General features: G+C 39.0%; 3 protein-coding genes across 3 annotated transcripts in view; 1 reads left to right on the top strand and 2 right to left on the bottom strand.

The window, feature by feature from the left end:
* LOC100985080 (zinc finger protein 91) overlaps positions 1 to 27026 on the top strand; it is a 254457-nt gene that overhangs the window by 70241 nt on the left and 157190 nt on the right.
* Positions 12980 to 13268, bottom strand: LOC106634091 (small ribosomal subunit protein eS27-like). Its single transcript, XM_014342597.4, has one exon. It carries the CDS (start codon positions 13266 to 13268, stop codon positions 13017 to 13019), a length of 252 nt encoding a protein of 83 aa, XP_014198083.3. The 3' UTR covers positions 12980 to 13016.
* On the bottom strand, positions 13452 to 17927 carry LOC134729655 (putative zinc finger protein 730; the record flags this gene model as incomplete). Its single annotated transcript, XM_063600700.1, has 1 exon — positions 13452 to 17927. A coding segment is annotated over exon 1 (630 nt), but the record flags the coding sequence as incomplete, so codon positions are not given.

The raw sequence follows: 27026 nt of genomic DNA, 5'->3' as shown, positions 1-27026 counted from the left end.
TTAATGAAAAGAATTTTCAACCCAGAATACATATCTGGCCAAACTAAGCTTCATAAGTGAAGAAGAAATAAAATCCTTTGCAGACAAGCTAATGACCAAGGATTTCATCCTGCCTTGCAAAAACTCTTTTATTTATTTATTTATTTTTTTTTTTTATTGATCATTCTTGGGTGTTTCTCGCAGAGGGGGATTTGGCAGGGTCATAGGACAATAGTGGAGGGAAGGAGGGAAGGTCAGCAGATAAACAAGTGAACAAAGGTCTCTGGTTTTCCTAGGCAGAGTGTTTGTGTCCCTGGGTACTTGAGATTAGGGAGTGGTGATGACTCTTAACAAGCATGCTGCCTTCAAGCATCTGTTTAACAAAGCACATCTTGCACCGACCTTAATCCATTTAACCCTGAGTGGACACCGCACATGTTTCAGAGAGCACAGGGTTGGGGGTAAGGTCATAGATCAACAGGATCCCAAGGCAGAAGAATTTTTCTTAGTATAGAACAAAATGAAAAGTCTCCCATGTCTACTTCTTTCCACACAGACACAGCAACCATCCGATTTCTCAGTCTTTTCCCCACCTTTCCCCCTTTTCTATTCCACAAAACCGCCATTGTCATCATGGCCCGTTCTCAATGAGCTGTTGGGTACACCTCCCAGACGGGGTGGTGGCCGGGCAGAGGGGCTCCTCACTTCCCAGTAGGGGCGGCCGGGCAGAGGTGCCCCTCACCTCCCGGATGGGGCGGCTGGCTGGGCGGGGGGCTGAGCCCCCCACCTCCCTCCCAGACGGGGCGGCTGGCCGGGTGGGGGGCTGACCCCCCCCCCCTCCCGGACGGGGCGGCTGGCCGGGCGGGGGGTTGACCCCCCCACCTCCCTCCCGGACTGGGCGGCTGGCCGGGCGGGGGGCTGACCCCCACCTCCCTCCTGGATGGGGTGGCTGCCAGGCGGAGACGCTCCTCACTTCCCAGACGGGGCGGCTGCCGGGCGGAGGGGTTCCTCACTTCTCAGATGGGCGGTTGCCAGGTGGAGGGTCTCCTCACTTCTCAGACGGGACGGCCAGGCAGAGATGCTCCTCACCTCCCAGACGGGGTCGCGGTTGGGTCGAGGCGCTCCTCACATCCCAGACGGGGCGGCGGGGCTGAGGCGCTCCCCACATCTCAGACAATGGGCGGCCGGGCAGAGACGCTCCTCACTTCCTAGATGGGATGGCGGCCGGGAAGAGGCGCTCCTCACTTTCTAGGTGGGATGGTGGCCAGGCAGAGAGTCTCCTCACTTTCCAGACTGGGCAGCCAGGCAGAGGGGCTCCTCACATCCCAGACGATGGGCGGCCAGGCAGAGACGCTCCTCACTTCCCAGACAGGGTGGCGGCCGGGCAGAGGCTGCAATCTCGGCACTTTGGGGGGCCAAGGCAGGCGGCTGGGAGGTGGAGGTTGTAGCGAGCCGAGATCACGCCACTGCACTCCAGCCTGGGTACCATTGAGCACTGAGTTAACGAGACTCTGTCTGCAATCCCGGCATCTCGGGAGGCCGAGGCTGGCGGATCACTCGCCGTTAGGAGCTGGAGACCAGCCTGGCCAACACAGCGAAACCCCGTCTCCATCAAAAAAATACGAAAACCAGTCAGGCGTGGCGGCGCACGCCTGCAATCGCAGGCACTCGGCAGGCTGAGGCAGGAGAATCAGGCAGGGAGGTTGCAGTGAGCCAAGATGGCAGCAGCACAGTCCAGCTTCGGCTTGGCATGAGAGGGAGACCGTGGAAAGGGGAGACGAGGGAGAGGGAGAGGGAGAGGGGGAGGGAGAGGGAGAGGGAGAGGGAGAGGAGGGAGAGGGAGAGGGAGAGGGAGTGGGAGAGGGAGAGGGAGAGCGCAAAAACTCTTGAAGGAAGCACTAAACATGGAAAGGAAATCCGTTACCACCCACCACAAAAAGACACTGAAGTACACAGACCAATAACACTGAAGCAACTACATTAACAAGTCTGCAAAATTAACCAGCCAGCACCATGATGACAGGATCAAATTCACATATAACAATATTAACTTTAAATGTAAATGAGCTAAATGCCCCAGTTAAAAGACACAGAATGGCAAGCTGGATAAAAAGACAAGACTCATCACTGTGCTGTATTCAAGAGACACATTTCATATGCAGAGAACACATAGGTTCAAAATAAAGGGATGGAAAAGAATTTACTAAGCAAATGGAAAGCAGAAAAAAGGAGGAGATGCAATCCTTGTTTCTGACAAAATAGACTTTAAACCAACAAAGGTAAAAAAAGATCATTACATAACAGAATATGGTTCAATTCAACACTAAGTGCCAACTATCCTAAATATATATGCAACCATTACAGAAGCACGCAGATTCATAAAACAAGTTCTCAAAAACCTACAAAGAGACTTAGACTCCCCCACAATAATAGTGGGAGACTTTATTATTTATTTTTTTTTGAGACAGAGTCTCACTCTGTCACCCAGGCTGGAGTGCAATGGCGTGATCTCAGCTCACTGCAAGTTCCACCTCCCAGGTTCACACCATTCTCCTGCCTCAGCCTCCTGAATAGCTAGGAGTACAGTCACCCGCCACCATGCCTGGCTAATTTTTTGTATTTTTTTTATTTTTTTTTTTAGTAGAGATGGGGTTTCACTGTGTTAGCCAGGATGGTCTCAGTCTCCTGACTTTGTGATCCACTCACCTCGGCCTCCCAAAGTGCTGGGATTACAGCACTTGTGAGCCACCACGCCTGGCCAAATAGTGGGAGACTTTAATACCCCAGTGTCAATATTAGACAATTCATTGAGACAGAAAATGAACAAAGATAATCAGGACTTGAACTCAGCTCTGGATCAAGTGAACCTGATAGATATCTACAGAACTCTCCCCACAAAAACAACATAATATACATTTTTCTTGGTGCCACATGGCACTCACTCTAAAATATACTACATAATTAGAAGTGAAACACTCCTTAGAAAATGCAAAATAACTAAAATCATAACAGTCTCTCAGACCACAGTGCAATCGAATTAGAACTCAAGATTTAAAAACTCACTTAAAACCACACAACTACAAGGAAATTGAACAAATTGCTCCTGAATGATTTCTGGGTATATAATGAGATTAAGGCAGAAATTTAAACAATTCTGAAACTAATGAGAACAAAGAGACAACATACCAGAATCTCTGGGACACAGGTAAAGCAGTTTAAGAGGAAAATTTATAGCACTAAATGCCCATATCAAAAAGCTAGAAAGATCTCAAATTGAAATCATAACATCACAGCTAAAAGAACTAGAGAACCAAGAGCAAACAAACCCCAGAGCTAGCAGAAGAAATAACCAAGCTCAGAGTGGAACTGTGAAAGATAGAAACATTAAAAATTACTCAAAAAATTAATGAATCCAGAAGCAGATTTATTGAAAAAAATCAATAAAATAGATAGATTGCTAGCTAAACTATTAAATAAGAGAAGAGAGAAGATTCAAATAAACATAATCAGAAATGAGAAGGGGGATACCACCACTTACCCTGCAGAAATACAAATAACCATCAGATAATACTATAAACACCTCTATGCAAATAAACTAGAAAACCTAGAAGAAATGGATAAACTCCTGAACAAATACACCCTCCTCAGACTGAACCAGAAAGAAGTCAAATCCCTGAATAGACCACTAACAAATTCTGAAATTGGAGCAATAATAGCCTACCAACAAGAAAAAGCCCAGAACCAGATGAATTTACAGCTGAATTCTACCAGAACTACAAAGAGGTGCTGATACCCTTTCTTATGCACTATTCCAAACAATTAAAAAGGAGAGACTTCTCCCTAACACATTGTATGAGGCCAGCATCATCCTGATACAAAAACCTGGCAGAGATACAACAAAAAATGAAAACTTCAGGCTATTATCCCTAATTAACATCAATGCAAAAATTATCAATAAAATACTTGCAAACTGAATACACCAGCACATCAAAAAGCTCATCCACCATGATCAAGTTGGCTTCATTCCCAAGATGCAAGGCTGGTTCAACATATGCAAATCAATAAATGTAATTCATCATATAAGCAGATCTAAAAAAAAAAAAAAAGAACCCACATGATTATCTCAATAGATGCAGGAAAGTCCATCAATAAAATTCAACATCCCTTCATGTTAAAAACTCTTCATAGGCCAGGTGTGGTGCCTCACACCTGTAATCCCAGCACTTTGGGAGGCAGAGGTGGGTGGATCACATGAGGTCGGGAGTTTGAGACCAGCCTGACCAACATGGAGAAACCCCGTCTCTACTAAAAATATAAAATTAGCCGGGTGTAGTGGCACATGTCTGTAATCCCAGCTACTCGGGAGGCTGAGGCAGGAGAATCACTTAAACCCAGGAGGTGGAGGTTGCAGTGAGCCGAGATAGCACCATTGCACTCCAGCCTGGGCAACAAGAGTGAAACTCTGTCTCAAAACAACAAAAACAACAACAACAAATAAAAAACTCTTAATAAACTAGGTATTGAAGGAACATACCTCAAAATAATGAGGGCCATTTATGACAAACCCCGCAGCCAATATCATACTGACTGGGTAAAAACTGGAAACATTTCCCCTTGGAAACCAGTGCAAGGCAAGAATGCACTCTCTCACCATTCTTATTGAACATATTATTGGAAGTTCTGGTCAGGGCAATCAGGCAAGAATAAAAAATAATTTTCAAACTGGAATAGAGTAAGTCAAATTGTCTTTGTTTTCAGATGATGTGATCCTATATTTAGAAAACCCTATTTACTCAGTTCAAAAGCTTCTTAAGCTGATAAGACTACTTCAGCAAAGTCTCAGTATACAGAATAAATGTGCAGAAATTACAAGCATTCCTGTGCACCAACAATAGACAAGCAGAGAGCCAAATCGTGAATGAAATCCCATTCACAATTGCCACAAAAAGAATAAAGTACCTAGGAATACAGCTAACAAGGAAAGTGAAAGACCTCCTTAAGGAGAACTACAAAACACTGCTCAAGGAAATTAGAGGACAAAAACAGATGAAAAAACATTCTATGCACATGGGTAGGAAGAATCAATATTGTGAAAATGGCCATGCTGTTCAAAGTAATTTATAGATTCAATGGTATTCCCATTAAACTACCATTGACATCCTTCACAGAATTAGGAAAAGCTATATTAAAATTTGTATGGACCCAAAAAAGAGCCCATAGGCTAGGTGTGATGGCTCACACCTGTAATCCCAGCACTTTGGGGGGCCGAGGCAGGCAGATCACCTGAGGTCAGGAGTTTGAGACCAGTCTAACATGATGATATCTCATCTCTACTAAAAATACAAAAATTAGCCGGGCATAGTTGTGGGTGTGTGAATTCCCAGCTACTCGGGAGGCTAGGGCAGGAGAATCACTTGAACCCAGGAGGCAGAGATTGCAGTGAGCTGAGATAGCACCATTGCACTCCAGCCTGGGTGACAGGGTGAGACTCTGTCTCAAAACAAACAAACAAACAAACAAACAAAACAGCCCATATAGCCAGGACAATCTTAGGCAAAAAGAACAGAGCTGAAGGCATTACATTACCTGACTTCAAAGTATACTACAAGGCTACAGTAACTAAAACAAGAATGGTACCATTTCAAAAACAGACACATAGGCCACATAGAACAGAATAGAGAAATGAGAAAACTGCATGTCTACAACCATCTGATCTTCAACAAACTTGACAAAAACAAGCAATGGAAAAATTTTTTTTCTATTTAATAAATTGTGCTGGGAGAACTGGCTAGCCATATGTAGAAAATTGAAACTGGACCTCTTCCTTATATCTCATAGAAAATAACTCAAGCTGAATTGAAGACTTAAATATAAGCCCAAAACTGTAAGAACCCTGGAAGAGAATCTAGGCAATACAATTGAGGACATAGGCATGGGCAAATATTTTATGATAAAATCACCAGAAACATTTGCACAAAAAGCAAAAATTGATGAATTAGGATCTAATTAAACTAAAGAGCTTCTGCACATAAAAAGAAACTATCATCAGGCCAAACAGACCACCTACAGAAAGGGAGAAAATTTTTACAATCTATCTTACAAAGGTCTAATATCCAGAATCTAGAGGGAACTTACACAAATTTATAAGAAAAAAACAAACAACTCTATAAAAAACTGGGCAAAGAAGATGAACACTTTATTCTTTCTTGAGATGGAGTCTTGCTGTCACCCAGGCTGGAGTGCAGTGGCATGATCTCGGCTCACTGCAACCTCCTCCTCCTGGGTTCAAGTGATTCTCCTGTCTCAGCCTCCTGAATAGCTGGGACTACAGGCATGTGCCACCACGCCTAGCTAAGTTTTGTATTTTTAGTAGATACAGGGTTTCACCACGTTGGTCAGGATGGTCTTGAACTCCTGACCTCATGATCTGCCCCCTGCCCCCCGCCCCCTCGGCCCCCCAAAGTGCTGAGATTACAGGCGCGAGCCACTGCACCTGGCTGAACAAACACTTTTCAAAAGAAGACATACATGTAGCTAACAAACCTGTGAGAAAAAGCTCACCATTACTAATCATCAGAGAAATGCAAATCAAAACCACAATGAGATACCATCTTATGTCAGTCAGAATGGTGGTTATTAAAAAGTCAAGAAACAACAGATGCTGGCTATGTTGCACAGAAACAGGAATGCTTATATACTGTTGGTAGGAATGTAAATTAGTTCAATTATTAGAAAAGACAGTGTGGCAATTCCTGAAAGATTTAAAACCAGAAACACCATTTGACCCAGCAACTCCATTCCTTGGTATATACTCAAAATAATATAAATCATTCTATTATAAAGATACATGCATGTGTATGTTCATTGCTGCACTATTCACAATAGCAAAAACATGAAATCAACCCAAATGCCCATTAATGATAGACTAGTTAAAGAATACTTGGTACATATAAACAATGTAATACTATACAGCCATGAAAAGTAGTGAGATTATGTCCTTCACAGAGACATGAATGAAGCTCGAAGCCATTATCCTCAGCAAACTATCACAAGAACAGAAAGCAAAACACCTCCTGTTCTCACTTGTAAGTGCGAGCTAAACAATAAGAACACATGGACACCAGGAGAGAAGCAACACACACTGAGGCCTGTCAGGAGAGGGCAGGATAGGAAGAGCATCAGGAAAAACAGCTAATGCACGCCGGGCTTAATACTTAGGTGATGGGTTGATAGGTGCAGCTAACCACCATGGCACACATTTACCTATGTAACACATTCACCTATGTAACAAACTTGCACATCTACTCTGGAACATAAAATAAGAAAAAAATACTAATTTATTATATTTTTTTAAAATGCTAAGACAATGTCAATGTGGTCTCACCATAAAAATTTTAACTATGTGAGGTAAAGCATTAATTACCTAAAATTAAGCATTTGACAATGTATATATTCTTTAAAACATCATGTTTTACAGAATAAATATGCTTATCTGTCAAGTTAAAAAGATATTTTAAAAATATTACAGAAGAATACCAGTGTGTAAAATACTGTCTCTTTGTCATTAATTTGGCTAAATAGTATCAAAAACATATGGTTTCTGTGCTGCTCCTGCCATTTAATTTCTCAGTCACAATCACAGAAACTCTGATATTTATCAGCATGTTCTGAACCCAGCACAGTGCATGGGAGAAGCCAATGTACATTAGGGCTTTTATTTTAAGCTTGAGGGCACATGAAGTTTTTGGTGCTGATAATAAAGGTATAAAAGACACTAAGAAAGCAGGTGTTGCTTATGGTCTCATAACAGGGCACTCTGTGAATACAGTAAACAAGTTTGCGTGCAAAATAACAGAAAATGTTTTAATCAAAAAGCTGCTATGATCTTTAAAATTTTTTCCAAAAAAAAAAGTGAGCAAGGTGTTGGCTACAGTTAGGTGATGAAGAATAAAAACTGTAGACTGAACTTCATCCACTAAAAATATTATATACAATAAGAGAAACTCCTCAAAATTGTAGTATCAATATGAAACAGAAATATTATTTTGAATTTCAAATCCATAGGGTTCATTTTATTATTTTGCAAAATTTAACATTATGACTTAAAGACAAAAGATTCTGCATGAGAACATAAGTTGTGCTATATCATAAAAAATCAAATTAAAACTGTTTTACTTGTGAATAAGTCTTAAAAACTTAATTTGTAAGATATATTTTCTAACAAATTTTATATTTACACTTTGTGTAAGAATCTAATGAGATTTTTCTGTTACAAAGAAAAACAGTGCTAACTGATTTATTTCTCTCACCTGTGGACAGTGAATTCATTTTTTGTTTGTTTGCTTGTTTTGTTTTGTTTTGTTTTGTTTTGAGACAGAGTCTCACTCTGTTGCCCAGACTGGAATGCAGTGGTGCGATCTCGGCTCACTGCAACCTCTGCCGCCTAGGGTTCAAGCGATTCTCCTGCCACAGCCTCCCGAGTAGCTGGGATTACAGGCACCTGCCACCGTGCCGGGCTAATTTTTGTATTTTTAGTAGAGACAGGGTTTCAGCATCTTGGCCAGGCTGGCCTCGAATTCTGACCTCACGATCCACCCACTTCAGCCTCCCAAAGTGCTGGGATTACAGGCATGAGCCACCGTGCCCAGCTGCCTCTTAATTAACTGATCTGAAAGTTATATTGATAAGCTAATTCTTTAGTTAAAACTAATTTTTCAGTGCATTACTAAAATACCAACTTCCTTATCAAAACCTACAAAGTACAGTGTGAAATGACATGGCATGAAGACAACAGTGAGGATACTGTAGCTGTAACACAGAAAAAAAAGAAGGTCTGTGATGCATACATAGTTGGAATGCCAATAATGAGACAAACAAACTTGAGATAATTTGGTAATATAAGAAGCAGAATTGGCCAGGCTCAGTGGCTCACACCTGTAATCCCAGCACTTTGGGAGGCCGAGGCAGGTGGATCACCTGAGGTTGAGAGTTCGAGACCAGACTGACCAACATGGAGAAATCCCATCTCTACTAAAAATACAAAATTAGCCAGGCATGGTGGCACATACCTGTAATCCCAGCTACTCGGGAGGCTGAGGCGAGAGAATCGCTTGAACCCAAGAGACAGAGGTTGCAGTGAGCCGAGATCATGCCTTGCGCTCCAGCCTGGGTAACAAGAGCGAAACTCTATCTCAAAAATAAAAATAAAAAAAGCAGATTTTTCTCTTTAAATTCAGCAAGAGTCAGCTGTGCAGCCAAAAAAAAAAAAAAATCCTCTTCACATGACAAATCAACGTTATTTCTTCACCATTGATATTTTCTCTCTCTGACTTGAAGTTACAAACTAACTCCAGGAGGAATACTTATGGCTTATCATGAAGCATCTGCTACACAGCAAGCACTGCCATGTTCATTTGCTGAATTTATATACAAAAACATGCTCTTGACTTATGGAAGCCACCCTAGTAGTTACCTGAACAAATTTGCTCAATAAATAAATAAATTAACTTATGACAATTTTAAAATCTGAAAGGAACAGTAACTAAAGTGGGCTTATATAGTATTCTCCAAGTAAAAGAACAGAATGGAAACTTCTAATTAAATGAAACATAACTTCATACACTAATTGTAAAATTACATCTACAAATTATTTTGTGTGCACTACTAAATTTCATAAAAATCATTATAATCCCTGACCAGCTCACATAATGAATACTGCATAAACTACAAAACAAAAAAAAATAAGAAACAAGAAAATTATGGGTCTAGCAAAGAGTACCAAGCAAGTAAAACCTGGCAAATTGCATGGGGAGACTCTGAACCATAAGCCATAAAATTTTAAAGAATTCAATACAAAGCAGACAGTATAGAATTGCTTTCCACATTTTTTAGGGTTTTAGTTTTCTACTAAATTAGTCGCCTTAATAAAAAAATTTATGGCTGAGCGTGGTGGCTCACACCTGTAATCCCAGCACTTTGGGAGGCCGAGGCAGGTGGATCACGAGGTTAGGAGATTGAGACCATCCTGGCTAACATGGTGAAACCCCGTCTCTACTAAAAATACAAAAAATTAGCCAGGCGTGGTGGCAGGTGCCTGTAGTCCCAGCTACTTGGGAGGCTGAGACAGGAGAATGGCGTGAACCCAGGAGGCAGAGCTTGCAGTGAGCAGAGATCGCCCCACTGCACTCCAGCCTGGGCGACAGAGTGAGATTCCGTCTCAAAAAAAAAAAAAATTTATTGTTTTCTTCTGAAAATATGCCCTGACTCATACTTACACACACATTCATCATAATTTGCATATACCTAGTGTTATATTTAAAATAATATATGTGTATATTTAACCCGATTGAAATCAAAACTAAAATTCTGTATGTATGTGTTTGCAGGCAGAGTTGCCACATGTTGAAAAATATATATATATAAAAAACAAATTTTTGAAAGTTTTTTTTAGGACTCAGATATGTATGAATTTTATTTATATAATTTTAATTATGACCATAAAATTTATCCTGTACTCAATAACAATTGTACATTTAAAAATAGCTGAAGGTGTAGAATTGGATTGTTTGTAATACAAAGAACAAATACTAGTGGTGATGGATACCTCATGTACTCTAATGTCGTTATTACATATTATATGCCTGTACCAAAATATGCCATTTATGTGGATCACTTGAGGTGAGGAGTTTGAGACCAGCCTGGCCAACATGGTGAGTCCCCATCTCTACTAAAAATACAAAAATTAGCTGGGCATGGTGGCAAGTGCCTGTAATCCCAGCTACTTGGGAGGCTGAGGCAGGAGAATTGCTTGAACCTGGGAGGTGGAAGTTACAGTGTGCCAAGATCATGCCACCACACTCCAGTCTGGGTGACAGAGCGGGACTCCATCTCAAAAAACAAACAAACAAACAAACACTTCATTGAATGTACAATAGATGTTACATTTTAAACAATGTTTTACTAGAAAATTAAATTCACATATAACTGAAAAATTTTTAAATGTACTGCATATTACATAAAAGTACAATTAATAAGTTACTGCTAATTTAATTAATTTTAACTAAAACTTAAAAAAATTTTTTTTCACTATAGTGGACAAAAATATTACTCAGAACACCTACCTCATACATCACTTAACATTATAAGTTAACCATAATGAGCCTCTCTACTTAAATTTTCATTATGTATTTTATATTTTAATGTTCTTACTCTTCCATGGAAAAGGTCATAAATAATGCCTACCTAATAAAAAAGAATCTCTTATATCTGTAATGCAGTAATATTTGATCACATGCTTTCACATGTAAATACAATAGGAATGGAGACCATGAAGTAATTTGAGAGTTAAATTACATCATTATTTGCTTTTCAAAAAAATCTGTAATAATAAAAAAGTATACTTTGAATGTAATTATAACTCTACAAAAATCTTCTACTTCTTTTAAAGTTATATACTAATAACTTATCAAATGATTTTAGTTTGGGATTATTTTCTATACTCAACACTCTGATTTAATGTAATGTCTGAAGAGTAAGTGCCTTATTTCTACTGTGTATTCTCTGTGATTTACATAAAGTTAGTTTTGAAGTATTTTTTATATTTACTTCATTTACAAAAATATATCTTAGTATAAACTCTATGATGTTTTCTAAGCTGTAGGTTTTGAAATGTGTTTCTTTCAAATTCATTACATTTGCAGGGTTTTTCTCCAGTATAAATTTCCTGATATTGAACAAAGTTTGAGCAACTTCTTTAGGGTTTTCCTCTAGTATGAAATATATACAATAAGATCTGTGATACAAGTAAAAGTACTACTAAGGGAGGAGACCACCCCTCATATTGTTTTAAGCCCACTTTCTGCCTCCAAAGAAAGACAAAGTAAAAACTAAAAGGCAGAAATGAAATCCACGAGCAGACAGCTCGGTGCCACACCCTGGGCCTGGTAGTTAAAGATTGACCCCTGACCTAATCAGTTATGTTATCTATAGATTACAGACATTATATAGAAAAGCACTGTGAAAATCCCTATCCTGTTTTGTTCCAATCTAATTACCGATGCATGCAGCCCCCAGTCATGTACCCCCTGCTTGCTCAATCATGACCCTGTCACGTGCACGCCCTTAGAGTTGTGAGCCCTTAAAAGGGACAGGAATTGCTCACTCAGGGAGCTCGGCTCTTGAGACAGGAGTCTTGCCAATACCCCCTGCAGAATAAACCCCTTCCTTCTTTAATGCAGTGTCTGAGGAGTTTTGTCTGTGGCTCATCCTGCTACACTACAATCCTTTTTATATTTGTAAGGTTTGTCCTCAGAATAAATACTTTTTCACATTATGGGCTTATATTTTCTGAAAGACCTTTTAAGAGTAATTGCATTTATAATGCTTTTATTAAGTATGAACTCTCTGATGTTGAGTAAGATGTGAGCGGATATCAATGGCTTTTCTATAGTCTTTAAATTTATACAATTTTTCTCAAGTATAAATGGTTTCCTGTGCAATAAGGTGTGAGCATTGGTTAAAGGTTTTGCCACATTCTTCACACTTGTAGAAGTTTTCTCCAGTATGAATTATCTTACCTATTATTAAGCATGACTACCATTTAAAGACTTTGTCATATTCCTCACATTTTTAGACTTTCTCACCAGTATGATTTCTTTTATGTTTAGAAAGGTTTGAGGTGTTGTCAAAAGCATTGTCACATCTTTCAGGTTTGTGAAGTTTTTCTCAAGTATGATCTGGGGACTTATTAAAGGCTTTGCCACATTCTTCACATTTGTAATTTCTCTTCAGTATGACTTATGTGTAGTAAGATGTGAGGAATGGTTACAGGCTTTGCCACATTCTTTACATTTGTAAGTTTTCTCTCCAGCCTAAATTATTTTATGTTTAGCATGGATTGAGAAATGAGTAAAAGCTTTGCTACATTCTTCACATTTGTAGATTTTCTCAAGTATGAATTATCTAATGTTCAGTAAGTTTTTTTAATCCAAAATGTGTTTATTGAGATGGTTTCCCACTCATCTTGATTCAGAGTGCTTTTAGTGCTGCTTCCTCCTGAAGGAACATCCTTCTGTAAGCCTTGCTTTTCCTCCTGTAGGCTGGCAGAGGACAGTGGAGCAGCCAACACACAAAACTACCATTTGTGCATGACTAAAGACCGTGGTGATTTTATAGCATCCTGGGCATTTCACATCCATGAAGTAGGAATTGGGGCTCTGCACCAGGTGTTTCTTCTTGTGTTTCCTCTTCTCTTCTGGAGAGGGATGAAGGAGATCCTTTGTGAGAGGCATGTCCTCTTGTGGGAAGGTTGTCACCACCGGAAAGCTGTTCAGTAAGTTTTGAGGACCACTTAAAAGCATTGCCACATTCTTCAAATTCTAGAGTTTCTCTCCAGTATAAATTATCTTATGCTTAGTAAGGTTTGAGGACCATTTAAAGGCTTTGCCACATTCTTCACATTTGTAGGGTTTCTCTTCAGTATGAATTATCTTATGTACAGCAAGGTGTAAGGACCAGTTAAAGGCTTTGCTACATTCTTCACATTTGTAGGGTTTCTCTCCAGTATGAGTTATCTTATGTTCAGTAAGGTTTGAGGACCACTTATAAGCTCTGCCACATTCTTTACATTTGTAGGTTTTCTTTCCAGTATGAATTCTCTTATGGGTAGTAAGGTGTGAGTACTGGCTAAAAGATTTGCCACATTCTTTACATTTGTAGGTTTTCTCTGCAGTATGAATCATTTTATGTAAAGTAAGGTTTGAGGAGGAGTAAAAGGCTTTGCCACATTCTTCACATTTGTATAGTTTCTCTCCAGTATGAATTATCTTATGTCTAGTAAGGTTTGAAGACCACTTAAAAGTTTTGCCACATTCTTCACATTTACAAGGTTTTTCTCCAATATGAATTATCTCATTTTCAGGAAGATTTGAGGACCACTTAAAATCTTTGCCAAATTCTTCACATTTGTAGTGTTTCTCTCTAGTATGAATTCTCTTATGTTCAGTAAGATTTGAGGACTGTTTAGAAGCTTTGCCACATTCTTCACATTTGAACAGTGTCTTTTTAGTGTGAATTCTTTTATGTTGAGTGAGGGTCATGAACATTTAAAGACTTTGTCACATTCTTCACATGTGTAGGAATTCTCTCTAGTATGAATTTTCTTATGTTGAGTTAGGTGTGAAAGCATGCAAAATGATTTGCCACATTATTTACATTTGAAAGAATTTTTTTCAGTATATCTTATTTTATTATTATTTGAATTTGGATATTTATAAAAGACTTTCACATATTTATCCCCACAAAATATTTTGCTCTGGGTCGATGTCAAACATTGATTGCATCCATTATAACCTCCTTTGTGCATCCTACCATCATCCACACTTTTGCAGTTTTTTCTTAGTTGTAAATTCTCATCTCCACACTTTGCATATGTTCTCAGTATCAAGTTTTGGAAGGAATCTTTCATGCCCTGCTCTGGCCACAGGTCTTGAGCAAAATGAGAACACGTAACTGAAAGAAATAAAAATAAAAAATTACTCCAGTTGCTAGACTCAGATAAATATACTTTACTAATCTAACCTATAAAATTGTACAAACTACATAAGCAAGATGGCACAGCAAAATACCACAGGCCCTAATTCTTTTATAGACATATACATGTAACAAAAACATACTGACCAAAATACACTTGCAGAAAATTTATAAATGGGTTAACTGTGTGCAATGCCCGGGTGAAAACAATGCAAAGAGCCACATAGAAAGATTGTGTTACAGTTACGCAACACAGCTTTTCCTGATCCCTAAGATAACAAAGCTTTTTTAGCAGTAAATTGCTGGCTGGTCATGATGGCTAACACCTGTAATCCAAGCCCTTTGGGAGGCAGAAAAAGGTGGATCACCCAAGGTCAGAATTTTGAAACCAACCTAGACAAAATAGCAAAAGCTCATCTCTACTAAAAATTTAAAAATTTGCCAGGTATGGTGGCACACACCTGTAATCCCAGTTACTCTGAAGGCTGAGGCATGAGAATCACTTGAACTTGGGAGGTGGAGGTTGCAGTGAGCCAAGATCTCACCACTGCACTTCAGCCTGGGTGACAGAGCAAGACTCTGTCTTTAAAAAAAAAAAAGTAATTGCCAACTCCTGGTTTCTTTTTTAAAAGATGGGAAAAATACTGGCATGTACATATTTATTTCTGGCTTCAAGGGGCCTTTCCAGACCCTAGTTTCTTCCCTGCATTACATAAAGTGGTGAAAGAAATGGTGGGATACTTTGGAATGACAGTTTGAGTCTGCTGAGACCAAATGTAAATGTTATAGCAGCAGAGAGACTGCAGTATCACATACAGGAAACACATGTAGCAAGTGATTACTGACTATTAAAACAGAAATAAACTTTTTTTTTTTTTTTTTTGAGACAGAGTCTCACTCTGTCACCTAGGCTGGAGTGCAGCAGCATGACCTTGGCTCACTGCAACCTCTGCCTCCTGGGTTCAAGTAATTCTCCTGCCTCAGCCTCCCTAGTAGCTGGGACTATAGGCACGTGCCACCACACCCGGCTAATTTTTTGTATTTTTAGTAGAGGCGGGGTTTCACAGTGTTAGCCAGGATGGTCTGGAACGCCTGACCTCGTGATCTACCCTCCTCAGCCTCCCAAAGTGCTGGGAATACAGACTTGAGCCACCTCGCTCGGCCTTCGTTACTTTTAAAGGCAAAACTGTGATTACTTTTGCACGAGCCTAATAGTTTACATTCCCACCAGCAGTGTAAAAGTGCTCCCTTTTCACCACATCAATGTGAACATGTAATTTTTTTTTATATTTTAATTATGGTCATTCTTGCAGAATGTGGTATCACTTTATTGTTTTAACTTGTATTTCCCTGATAATTAGGGATATTGAGGATTTTTTCATGTTTGTTGGCCATCTGTATATCTTCTTAGAATTGACTGTTCATGTTCTTAGCCAAATTTTTGATGGAATTATTAGTTTTATTGCTGATTGTTTGAGCTCCTTGTAGATTCTGGATATTATTCCTTTGTCAGATGAATAGTTTATAAAAGTTTTCTCCCACTTGTGCATTTTAGTTTAAGGCCCATTGATTTATCTTTGTTTTTGTTGCATTTGCTCTTGGGTTCTTGGTCATGAACCTTTGCCTAAGCCGATGTCTAGAATCATTTTTCTGATGGTATCTTCTACAATTTTTATAGTTTCAGACCTTACATTTAAGTGATTGATCTGTCTTAAGTTGAATTTTGTATAAGGTGAGAGATGAGTTTCCAGTTTTATTCTTCTACATATGGCTTGCCAATTATCCCAGCAACATTTGTTGAATAGAGTGTCCTTTCTCCCACTTTATGTTCTTATTCACTTTGTCAAAAAAGTTGGCTGTAAGTATTTGGCTCTATTTCTGGGTTCACTATTCTGTTCCATTGGTCTACCTGCCTGTTTTTCTACCAGTACCATGCTGTTTTGGTAACTATAGCCTTGTCATATGATTTGACATCAAGTAACATGATGCCTTCAGATTTGTTCTTTTTACTTAGTGTTGTTTTGTCTATGTGGGCTTTTTTTTTTGGTTCCATATGAATTTTAGTATTGTTTTTTCTAGTTCTGTGAAGAATAATGATGACATTTTGATGGAAATTGCATGAAATTTGTATACAGATTTTGGCAGTATGGTTATTTTTACAATATTGACTCTACCCATCCATGAGCATGGGGTGTGTTTTTGTGTTATGTATGATTTTTTTCAGCAGTGTTTTGTGGTTTGCCTTGTAGGGACCTTTTACCTCATTGGTTAAGTATATTCCTAATTTTTTTTATTTATTTATTTAGAGACAGAGTCTTACTCTTTCACCCAGGCTGGAGTGCAGTGGCATGATCTCAGCTTACTGCAAACTCCACCTCCCAGGTTCAAGCAATTCTAGTGCCTCAGCCTCCCAAGTAGCTTGGATTATAGGAATGCACCACCACGCCTGGCTAATTTTTGTATAGAGGGGGTTTTACCATGTTGTCCAGGCAGGTCTCAAACTTCTGAGCTCAAGCAGTCCTCAGCCTCACAAAGTGCTGGGATTACAAACATGAGCCACCACACTCGGCCCTAATTATTTTATATTTTTTGCAGCTGTTGTAATAGGGTTTAGGTTCTTTACTGGATTTTCAGCTTAGTAGCTGTTTATGTTTTGCAGTGCTATTGATTTGTGTACATTTATTTTGTATCCTGAAACTTTACTGGACTTATTTAACAGATCTAGAAGTTATTTGGGTGAGTCTTTAGGGCTTTCTAGGTATACAATCATATGCATCAGTAAACAGTGACAGTTTGACTTCTTTACTAATTTAAATGCCATCTATTTCTTTCTTTTGTCTGATTGCTGTGGCTAGGACCTCCAGTATTATGTTGAATAGAAGCGGTGAGAGTGGGCATCCTTGTCTTATTTCAGTTTGCAGAGGGAATGCTTCCAATTTTTCCCCATTCAGCGTAATGTTTTTTTTGGGTTTGTCATAGATGGCTTTCATTATGTTGAGGTATGTCCCTTCTATGCTGATATTGCTGAGGGTCTTAATCATAAAAAGGTGCTGGATTTTATCAAATGCTTTTTTTGCATCTATTGAGATGATTGTATAATTTTTGTTTTGAATTTTATTTGTGGTCTATTACATTTATCCCTGCATCCCTGGTATAAAATGCACTCGACCATGGTGTATTATCTTATTGATATGCTGTTGTGTTTGGCTAGCTAGTATTTTGTTGACAATTTTTTAAATTCATTTTCATCAGGAACATTGGAGTGCAGTTTTCTTTTTGTGTTATGTCCTATCCTGGTTTTCATATTCAGGTGATATTGGCTTCATATAATAATTTAGGAAGGATTTCCACTTTCTATACTTTTTGGAGTAGTTTCAGTAGGATTGGTACCAATTCATCTTTGAATGTCTGATAGAATTCACCTATAAATTCATCTGGTCCTGGACTTTTTTGTTAATGACAATTTTTTAAATTGCTGTTTCAATCCCACTACTTGTTATCGGTCTCTTCAGAGTGTCTATTTCTTTGTAGTTTAATCTAGGTGGGTTATATTTTTTCCAAGAATTATTGTTTCTAAGTTTTCTAGTTTGTGCACATAAAGGTGTTCTTAGTAGCCTTGAATAATCTTTTGTATTTCTGTGGTATTGGTTGTAATATCTCCCATTTTGTTTCTAATTGAGCTTATTTGGAGCTTCTCTCTCTGCTTCTTTTAGTTAATCTCACTAATGGCATATCAATTTTGTTTATCTTTTCAAAGAACCAGATTCTTGTTTTATCTTTTGTGGTTTCGTTTCAATTTTATTCAGTTTTTCTCTGATTTTATTCAGATTTTTGTTATTTCTTTTCTTCTGCTGGGTTTGAGTTTGGTTTGTTCTTTCTCTAGTTTCTTGGTGTATGCTTACATTGAGTCTCTTGAAGACAGCAGCTACTTGTTGTAGGGATTCCTATTTATTCTGCTATTCTGTATCTTTAAAGTGAAGCACTTTTGCCAGTTACATTCAACATTAGTAGTGAGAAGTGAGGTACTGCTGCATTCATCATGCCAGCTGTTGCCTGAATATCTTGTTATTTTTCTTTGTGTTATTGTTTTATAGGTCCTGTAAGATTTATGAATTAAGGAGATTCTACTCTTGTGTATTTTGAGGTTTTGTTTCAAGATTTAGATATCCTTTCAGCATTTCTTGTAGTGCTGAGTTGGCAGTGGCAAATTCTCTCAGCATTTGTTTCTGTGAAAGAGACTTTATCTCTTCTTCATTTATATTCCTTTATCTCACTGTATTCAAAATTCTTGGCTGATAATTATTTTGTTTAAGGAGGCTAAAGATAGAATGCCAATCCCTTCTCATTTGTAATATTTCTGCTGAAAAGTCTGCCGTTAATCTGGTAGATTTTTATTTATAGGTAACCTGATGCTTTCACCTCACAGCTCTTAAGATTATTTTCTTCGGCCGGGTGCGGTGGCTCACGCCTGTAATCCCAGCACTTTGGGAGGCCGAGGCGGGCGGATCACGAGGTCAGGAGATCGAGACCATCCTGGCTAACACGGTGAAACCCCGTCTCTACTAAAAATACAAAAAAATTAGCCGGGCGTGGTAGCGGGCGCCTGTAGTCCCAGCTACTCGGGAGGCTGAGGCAGGAGAATGGCGTGAACCCGGGAGGTGGAGCTTGCAGTGAGCCGAGATCACGCCACTGCACTCCAGCCTGGGCGACAGAGCGAGACTCCGTCTCAAAAAAAAAAAAAAAAAAAAAAAAGATTATTTTCTTCATCTTGACATTAGATAACCTGATGACTATTGCCTAGGTAATTATCTTTTTGTAATGAATTTCCTGGGGGCTCTTTGAGCTTTTTGTATCTGAATGTGTAAATCTCTAGCAAAGCTATGGAAGTTTTGTTGTTGTTGTTGTGGTTTTATTATTATTATTCCCTCAAATAAGTCTTCCAGGCTGGGCACAGTGGCTCATGCCTGTAATCCCAGCACTTGTGGAGGCCAGGGTGGGTGGATCACATGACATCATGAGTTCTAGACTAGCCTGACCAATATGGTGAAACCCCATCTTTACTAAAAATACAAAAATTAGCCAGGTGTGGTGGCGGGCACCTGTATTCCCAGCTACTCAGGTGGCTGAGGCAGGAAAATCACATGAACCTGGGAGGCAGAGGTTGCAGTGACCCAAGGTCGTGCCCCTGCACTCCAGCTGGGGTGACAGAGTGAGAGTTCATCTCAAAAAATTTTAAAAAAGAAAACAATTTTCTTTAAAAATTTCAATAAGATGCAAAGAACACAGATAACTAAAAAAATTTTAGGAAACAACACAGAAACAAAATTAGAAACAATACATAAGTAGGCCAAGCATGGTGGCTCACATCTATAATAATAAAACTTTGGGATGCTGAGGCAGGAACATTATTTGGGACCAGGAGTTCAAGACCAACTTGGCCAACACAGCAAAATGACATCTCATGTTATATATATATATATAGAGAGAGAGAGAGAGAAATAAAAACCATAAAAACAACCACACAAAAATCCTGCAGTTAAGGTAAACAATGGCAGAACTGAAGAAGTGTAGTAGAAAATTTTAACAGGAGACTCAATTATAAAAAAGAAAATTCAACAAACTCAAAAACTTGTCATTTGAAAGTAATCAATCATAAAGTGAACAAATTGACACATTTTAGAATTTTCAGAAGAAGACAGAAAAAAAGAATAAAGGAGATTGAAAGACATAATGTCTGAAAACTTTCCAAATCTAGGCCGAGCCTGGTGGCTCACATCTGTAATCCCAGCACTCTGGGAGGCCAAGGTGGGTGCATGGCTTGAGCTTAAGTGTTTGAGACCAGCCTGGGCAATATGACAAAATCCCATCTCTACAAAAAAATACAAAAATTAGCCAGGCAGGGTGGCACATGCCTTTAGTTTCAGCTGCTTGGGTGGCACATGTGGGAAGATCGCTTGAGCCTGAAAGGCAGAGGTTGCAGTGAGCTGAGATCACGCCACTGCACTTCAGCTTGGGTGACAGAGTGAGCCCCTGTCTCAAAAAAAATCTTTCTAAATTTAGAAAAGGATATGAACATCCAGTTTTATGAAGCTCAATTTATCCACAGAAAAATAAAATAAACCTAGTAAATATTACCCTAGAACACAATATCATTAAATTGTCAACATTCACAGATAAAGCACAAATCTTGAAAACAGGAAGAGATAAGAGATTCTTTACATACAAGAGAAACTTTATGTAATCAGTGGATTTTTCAGCAAAAATATTGCAAACCAGAAGATTTAATTATATATTTAAAATGCTGAAAGAAGAAAAGAAAAACCTGACAACTGAAAAGACTATATCCAATAAAGCTGTCCTTTAGGCATAAAACAGATCAAGACATTTCAAGACAAAGGAAAAAGGTGAGGAAATTTATCGCCACTCAACCTGTCTTACAAGAAATGATACAGGGAATTCTTCACATTAAAATGATGGAATCATAACTAACATTATGAAAAACATTAAAGTATAAATGTCACTGGAAATGATAAGTATATAGTGAAATTCAGAATATTGTAATGGTTTTGTAAAAATACTTTAAACTCTAAAATAAGATCTATACAAAAAGTATTAAAAATATAGTGACAATAATTTTTTAATAAATATACAACATAAAAAGTTATAAAATATGACTATATAGTATTAAGTGTGTAAAAGAAGAAAATGTGTACAGTTTTTACATACACAGAAGTTAAATTGTTATCATCCTAAACTAGACTATTAAAATCCCAGTACTTTGAGAGACTGAGATGGGAGAATTACTTGAGCTCAGGAGTTTGATACCAGCCTGAGCAACATAATGAGACATTTCTCTCTGAAAAAAATAGCTGGCTGTTGTGGAGCATGCCTGTAGTCTCAGCCACCTAGGTGGCTGAGATGGGAGGACTGCTTGAGCCCAGGAAGTTGAGGCTACAGAGGGCTGTGACTATACCACTGTGTTCTAGCTTGGGCAACAAAGCATAACCCTGTCTTGACACAAACTAACAAAACCATAGGAAAGACAGGACAAGAATAAAATATTTTTTAAAATTTAAATAAACAGAAAAAACAAAATCACAATAGTAACTTATTAATAGTAACCTATCACTATTTTACATATAAAGAAAATAAATTATCCAATAAACAGACACTGCTACTATACACAATGTCATCTCCACATTTTAGGTTGAAATTAAATAGCCATTGTAATAGAATTAAAAGGTGGGACCTTTAAGAATTGATTAGGCCATAAGCAACCTAACCCTCATAAATGGATAAATGTTCTTATCATGAGATGGGTTAATTATATCAAGAGGTTCTCTTATAAAAGGAAGCTGTCTCTTCCTCATGCCTTTGGCTATGTTATTATGCAGAACAAGACCTTCAACAGATGCCAGTGTCATATTCTTTGCCATCTCAGCCTCCAGAACCATGAGGCAAATAAATTTTTGCTTTTCATAAAATACTTAGTCTGTGATACACTGATATAGCAACAAACAACACAATGAAAAAGAGTGACTGACTCACTTTTTAAAAGCCCATTGATATGCTGCCTAAAAGAGATTCCCTTTTGATTTAAGGACAAGCATAGGCCAAAAGTGAAAGGATGAAAAAAGATATTCCATGAAAATGATAATCAAAAGTGTGCAATGGTAGTTATTGTTAAATTAGACAAAAAAGACTTCCTAGCAACATCTATCACAAGAGTCAAATGAGTTTACCATGCAATAATAAAGAAGTTAATTTGTCAAGAGGGTATAGTAATTAAAAATATGTATGCTCCCAGCACTGGAGCTTCTAAATATATAAAGCAAATATTCACAAAACTGTAGGGAGAAGTAGACAGAAATACAACAAAACTTTAATACCTTACTCAAAACAACAGACAGATCATTCAAACAGAAATCTACTAAGAAAACAGTGTAGTTGTATACCACTATAGACTGAATAGATGATATGCACATAACATTTCATTCAACAGTATGAGAATACACATTCATCTCAAAAATACACGAAATATTCTCCCAGCCTGGCCAATATGGTGAAACCTCATCGTCATGGAAAATACAGACATTGGGTGGGCTTGGTGGTGCGCACCAGTAGTTTCAGCTACGTGGGAGGATGAGGCAGAAAAACTGCTTGATCTGGGGAGATGGAGGTCATAGTGAGTCAAGAATGCACCCATGCACTCCAGCCTGGGCGACAGAGCAAGAGAGAACAACAACAACAAAAATAACAAAATAAAAATAAAAACAAAAAAATACATAAAATATTTTTCGGGAGTAATTATACTTTGAGAAATTATAATTTCAGGAGGTCACAGTGAGTCAAGACTGCACCCATGCACTCCAGCCTGGGCAACAGGGCAAGACAGAGCAAAGAAAAAAATAACAAAATGAAAATAAAAATAAAAAATACATAAAATATCTTTCAGGAGAAATTATACATTAAACCAGAAATAAATAAACAGGCTTTTTCAAATTTAAGAAGTTTAAAATTATGTTGTTTTTATTCTGATCACAATGGCATAAAACTAGAAAAAAATAGCAAGAAGAGAGTTAGAAAACTCAAAACATGTGGCTACTAAACAACATGCTCCTAAACAACAAACGACAGTCAAAGAAGAAATTAGAGGGAAAATAAGAAAGCACCCTGGGCCAGGCACGATGGCTCACGCCTGTAATCCAGCACTTCAGGAGGCTGAGGTGGGTGGATCACGAGATCAGGAGATCGAGACCATCCTGACTAACACAGTGAGACCCTGTCTCTAGTAAAAATACAAAAGATCAGCTGGGCATGGTGGCATGCGCCTGTAGTCCTAGCTACTTGGGAGGCTGAGGCAAGAGAATCGCTTCAACCTGAGAGGCAGAGGTTACAGTGAGTCAAAATCGCACCACTGCACTGCAGCCTGGGTGATAGAGCAAGACTCCATCTCAAAAAAAAAAAAAAAGCACCCTGATATAAATCAAATTCAACACACGAGGACCCAAAACTTCTTGGATACAGGAAAAGCAGTTTTTTTTTTTTGAGGCAGAGTCTCACTGTGTTGCCTAGGCTGGAGTGCAGTGGCATGATCTTGGCTCACTGCAACCTCTGCCTCTCGGGTTGCAGCAATTCTCCTGCCTCAGCCTCCCAAGTAGCTGGGATCACAGGCACCCGACACCACACCAGGCTTTTGGGGTTTTTTTGCATTTTAGTAGAGACAAGGTTTCACCATGTTGCCCAAGCTGGTCTCGAACTCCTGAGTTCAGGCAGTCTACCCATCTCAGCCTCCCAAAGTGCTAGGATTACAGGCGTGAGGCGCTGTGCCTGGCCCAGACCAGTTACTTTTTATTTAATTTATTTAATTTTTTTTTTTTTTTGAGACGGAGTCTCGCTCTGTCCCCCAGGCTGGAGTGCAGTGATGCAATCTGGGCTCACTGCAACCTCTGCCTTCTGGATTCACACCATTCTCCTGCCTCAGCCTCCTGAGTAGAGTAGCTGGGACTGCAGGTGTGTGCCACCATGCCCAGCTAATTTTTGTATTTTTAGTAGAGATGGGGTTTCACCATGTTGGCCAGGCTGGTCTCAAACTCCTGACCTCAAATGATCCACCCGCCTCGACCTCTCAAAGTGCTGGGGTTACAGGTGCAAGCCACCACACCTGGCCAGAGCAGTTTTTATAATTGAGAAGATTAATAAAAACAATAAGGCAGCAGGCCAGGTGCAGTGGCTCATGCCTGTAATCCCAACACTTTGGGAGGCCACGGCAGGCAAATCACGAGGTCAGGAGATCGAGACCATCCTGGCTAACACGGTGAAACCCCGTCTCTACTAAAAATACAAAAAATTATCTGGGCATGGTGGTGGGTGCCTATAGTCCCAGCTACTTGGGAGGCTGAGACAGGAGAATAGCTTGAACTCAGGAGACGGAGGTTGCAGTGAGCTGAGATCACGCCATTGCACTCCAGCCTAGATGACAGAGCGAGACACCGTCTCAAAAAAAAAAAAAAGGCAGCAACACAAAATTGATCAAATGATGTTTACATTTTATGCACACATCATAGAAATGGTGACTATATACACATGAAAAGTGAGAGAGTAGAACAGTTCTGTATAAATAAAATTAAATGTTTTAAATTGTTTAACAATTATAAAGTTCTTTGTAGATCTATTTTTGTGTTTTGTGCTTGTAATTGAAGATCAAAACATACAATAATATAAAGTAAAATAAGAGCTATTATTAGTTGTATATTTTTTATTTTATTTTTATTTTTTATTTTTTGGAGATGGAGTTTCACTCTTGTCCCCCAGGCTGGAGTGCAATGGCACGATCTTGGTTCACTGCAACCTCTGCCTCCTGGGTTCAAGCAATTCTCCTGCCTCAGCCTCCTGAGTAGCTGGGATTACAGGTGTGCGCCACCATGCAGGGCTAATTTTTGTATTATTAGTAGAGACGAGGTTTCACCATATTGGCCAGGCTGGTCTCGGACTCCTGACCTCAGGTGATCCACTGAGTCAGATTTTTTTTTAATGTTTTGCTTTGTTTATTTTATGTGCCATAGTAGTTTTAGAATTTTAAGACAATAGATATATTGATTATATATTTTTTCTTTGTCCCTAAAATTACAGAGAATAAAGTATATGCTTGTGAAATGAAGGTGAAATTAAATGGAAACCTAAACAACTGAGACCTGTTTCAGAACTTCCAGTTTCAAAAGCTGCTATCTATAGTTGACAAATAGGAAAGTATTTATTCTCCAAAGTAAGATATAAGAAAAAAAAGAAATACGAGTTTTTAAATTAAATTTGATAATTTATACACCTCAGTATATCCCCCTTCCAAGATACTCATTATTGATAAAGAAAAAAATAACTAACTTTATAGTGAAGGAATTTGGCAGAAAACACCTTAGCCAGATGAATAAATTTAGCATCAGCTGTAATGAGACAAACCGGATTTAGGGGCCAATGCACAGATGGGCCCATTATGAGACTGATACGCTGCCTATTGCACTAAGAAGGCACTTAGGTGGGCCCTTTATTACTGCTGTGATATTGATGGAGAGAAAAGTACATAATCATCTGAATCTACTCAGGAGAAAATACAACCTGTAAGGGAAGACGCAGGTGATGGTATTTCTTCAAACTGGTCATGTGGTCTTAACTGGATGCCTGGGCTGAGAACCACTTAGCTGACCATTCCCTCTCAAGCTTCAATGTGCCTATAGGTCATTTGGTATTCTGGGCCCTTCTATAACTAATGTGATCCTGCAGGTTTTGAAGGGGTCCAGGAATTGGCTTGTTTAAAAAAAGTTCCCCATAGGCCAGATGCGGTGGCTTACGCCTATATTCCCAGCTCTTTGGGAGGCCGAGGCAGGTGGATGATCATCTGAGGTCAGGAGTTTGAGACCAGCCTGACCAACAAGGTGAACCTCCGTCTCTACTAAAAATACAAAAATTAGCTGGGCATGGTGGCAGGTACCTTTAGTCCCAGCTACTCGGGAGGCTGAGACAGGAGAATTGCTTGAACCTGGGAGGTGGAGTTTGCAGTGAGCCAAAATCATGCCACTGCACTCCAACCTGGGTGACAGAGCGAGATTCCGTCTCAAAAAAAAAAAAAAAAAATTCCCTGTTAATGCTGATGTTGCTCTCCAGCTCTCAGAGAAAGCAGGAATAACACACAAAGTCCCTTACATACAATATTCTTATTGAAACATGAATATTTTTTGTTTACAGTGAAAACCACTAATCACCATCCCAAAAGATCACATTTTTTGCCAGCTATTTGAAGTCTACAGAAGGCTGGAGAATGCATTTTGAAACATGTACACATGTGTTAATGCAATGTTTATTGAGCTCATACTATGTGCTCACAAGTATGCTGTGGTGTGTTGTGCTGGGAAACTCACCTGGTGTGAGTGAAACCTCAAAAAATTCTGTGAAGTAGGTATTAAGTGTCCCATAATTTCTAGCAGGATTTAGATGACGGTTCAGGCTGTTTGTTTTCTTTTTTTGAGATGGAGTTTCACTCTTGTTGGTGCAATGGTGCAATCTCAGCTCACTGCAACCTCCTCCTCCCAGGTTCAAGTGATTCTCCTCCTTCAGCCTCCCGAGTAGCTGGGATTACAGGGATGTGCCGCCATGCCTGGCTAATTTTGTATTTTAAACAGAGACTGGGTTTCTCCATGTTAGCCAGGATGGTCTCGAACTCCTGACCTCAGGTGATCCGCCCACCTCGGCCTCCCAAAGTTCTGGCATTACAGGCATGAACCACCGCACCCAGCCCTGTTTGTTTTCTTATCACTATAAAACCTAAATACAGAAGATAAAAGGGATACAGAAATGAAGGCTTAAGTAGAGGTCCAAAAGACTTTTAATTGTTGTGTTTATATTTTCTTTCTCATAACATGTAGAAAAACTATTGGATTTGCAGAAGTGTAAAACAGGTTGCTGTATGAAATGTCTCTAGAAGCACTGGTTTCAATAAGAAAGAAAGAAATTAAGGCTCCAAATAA

This window comes from Pan paniscus, chromosome 20 (assembly GCF_029289425.2).
Source record: "Pan paniscus chromosome 20, NHGRI_mPanPan1-v2.0_pri, whole genome shotgun sequence".
NCBI lineage: Eukaryota > Metazoa > Chordata > Mammalia > Primates > Hominidae > Pan > Pan paniscus.
The sequence above is the reverse complement of the archived record's forward strand: the minus strand, read 5'-3'. Positions and strand labels throughout refer to the sequence as shown.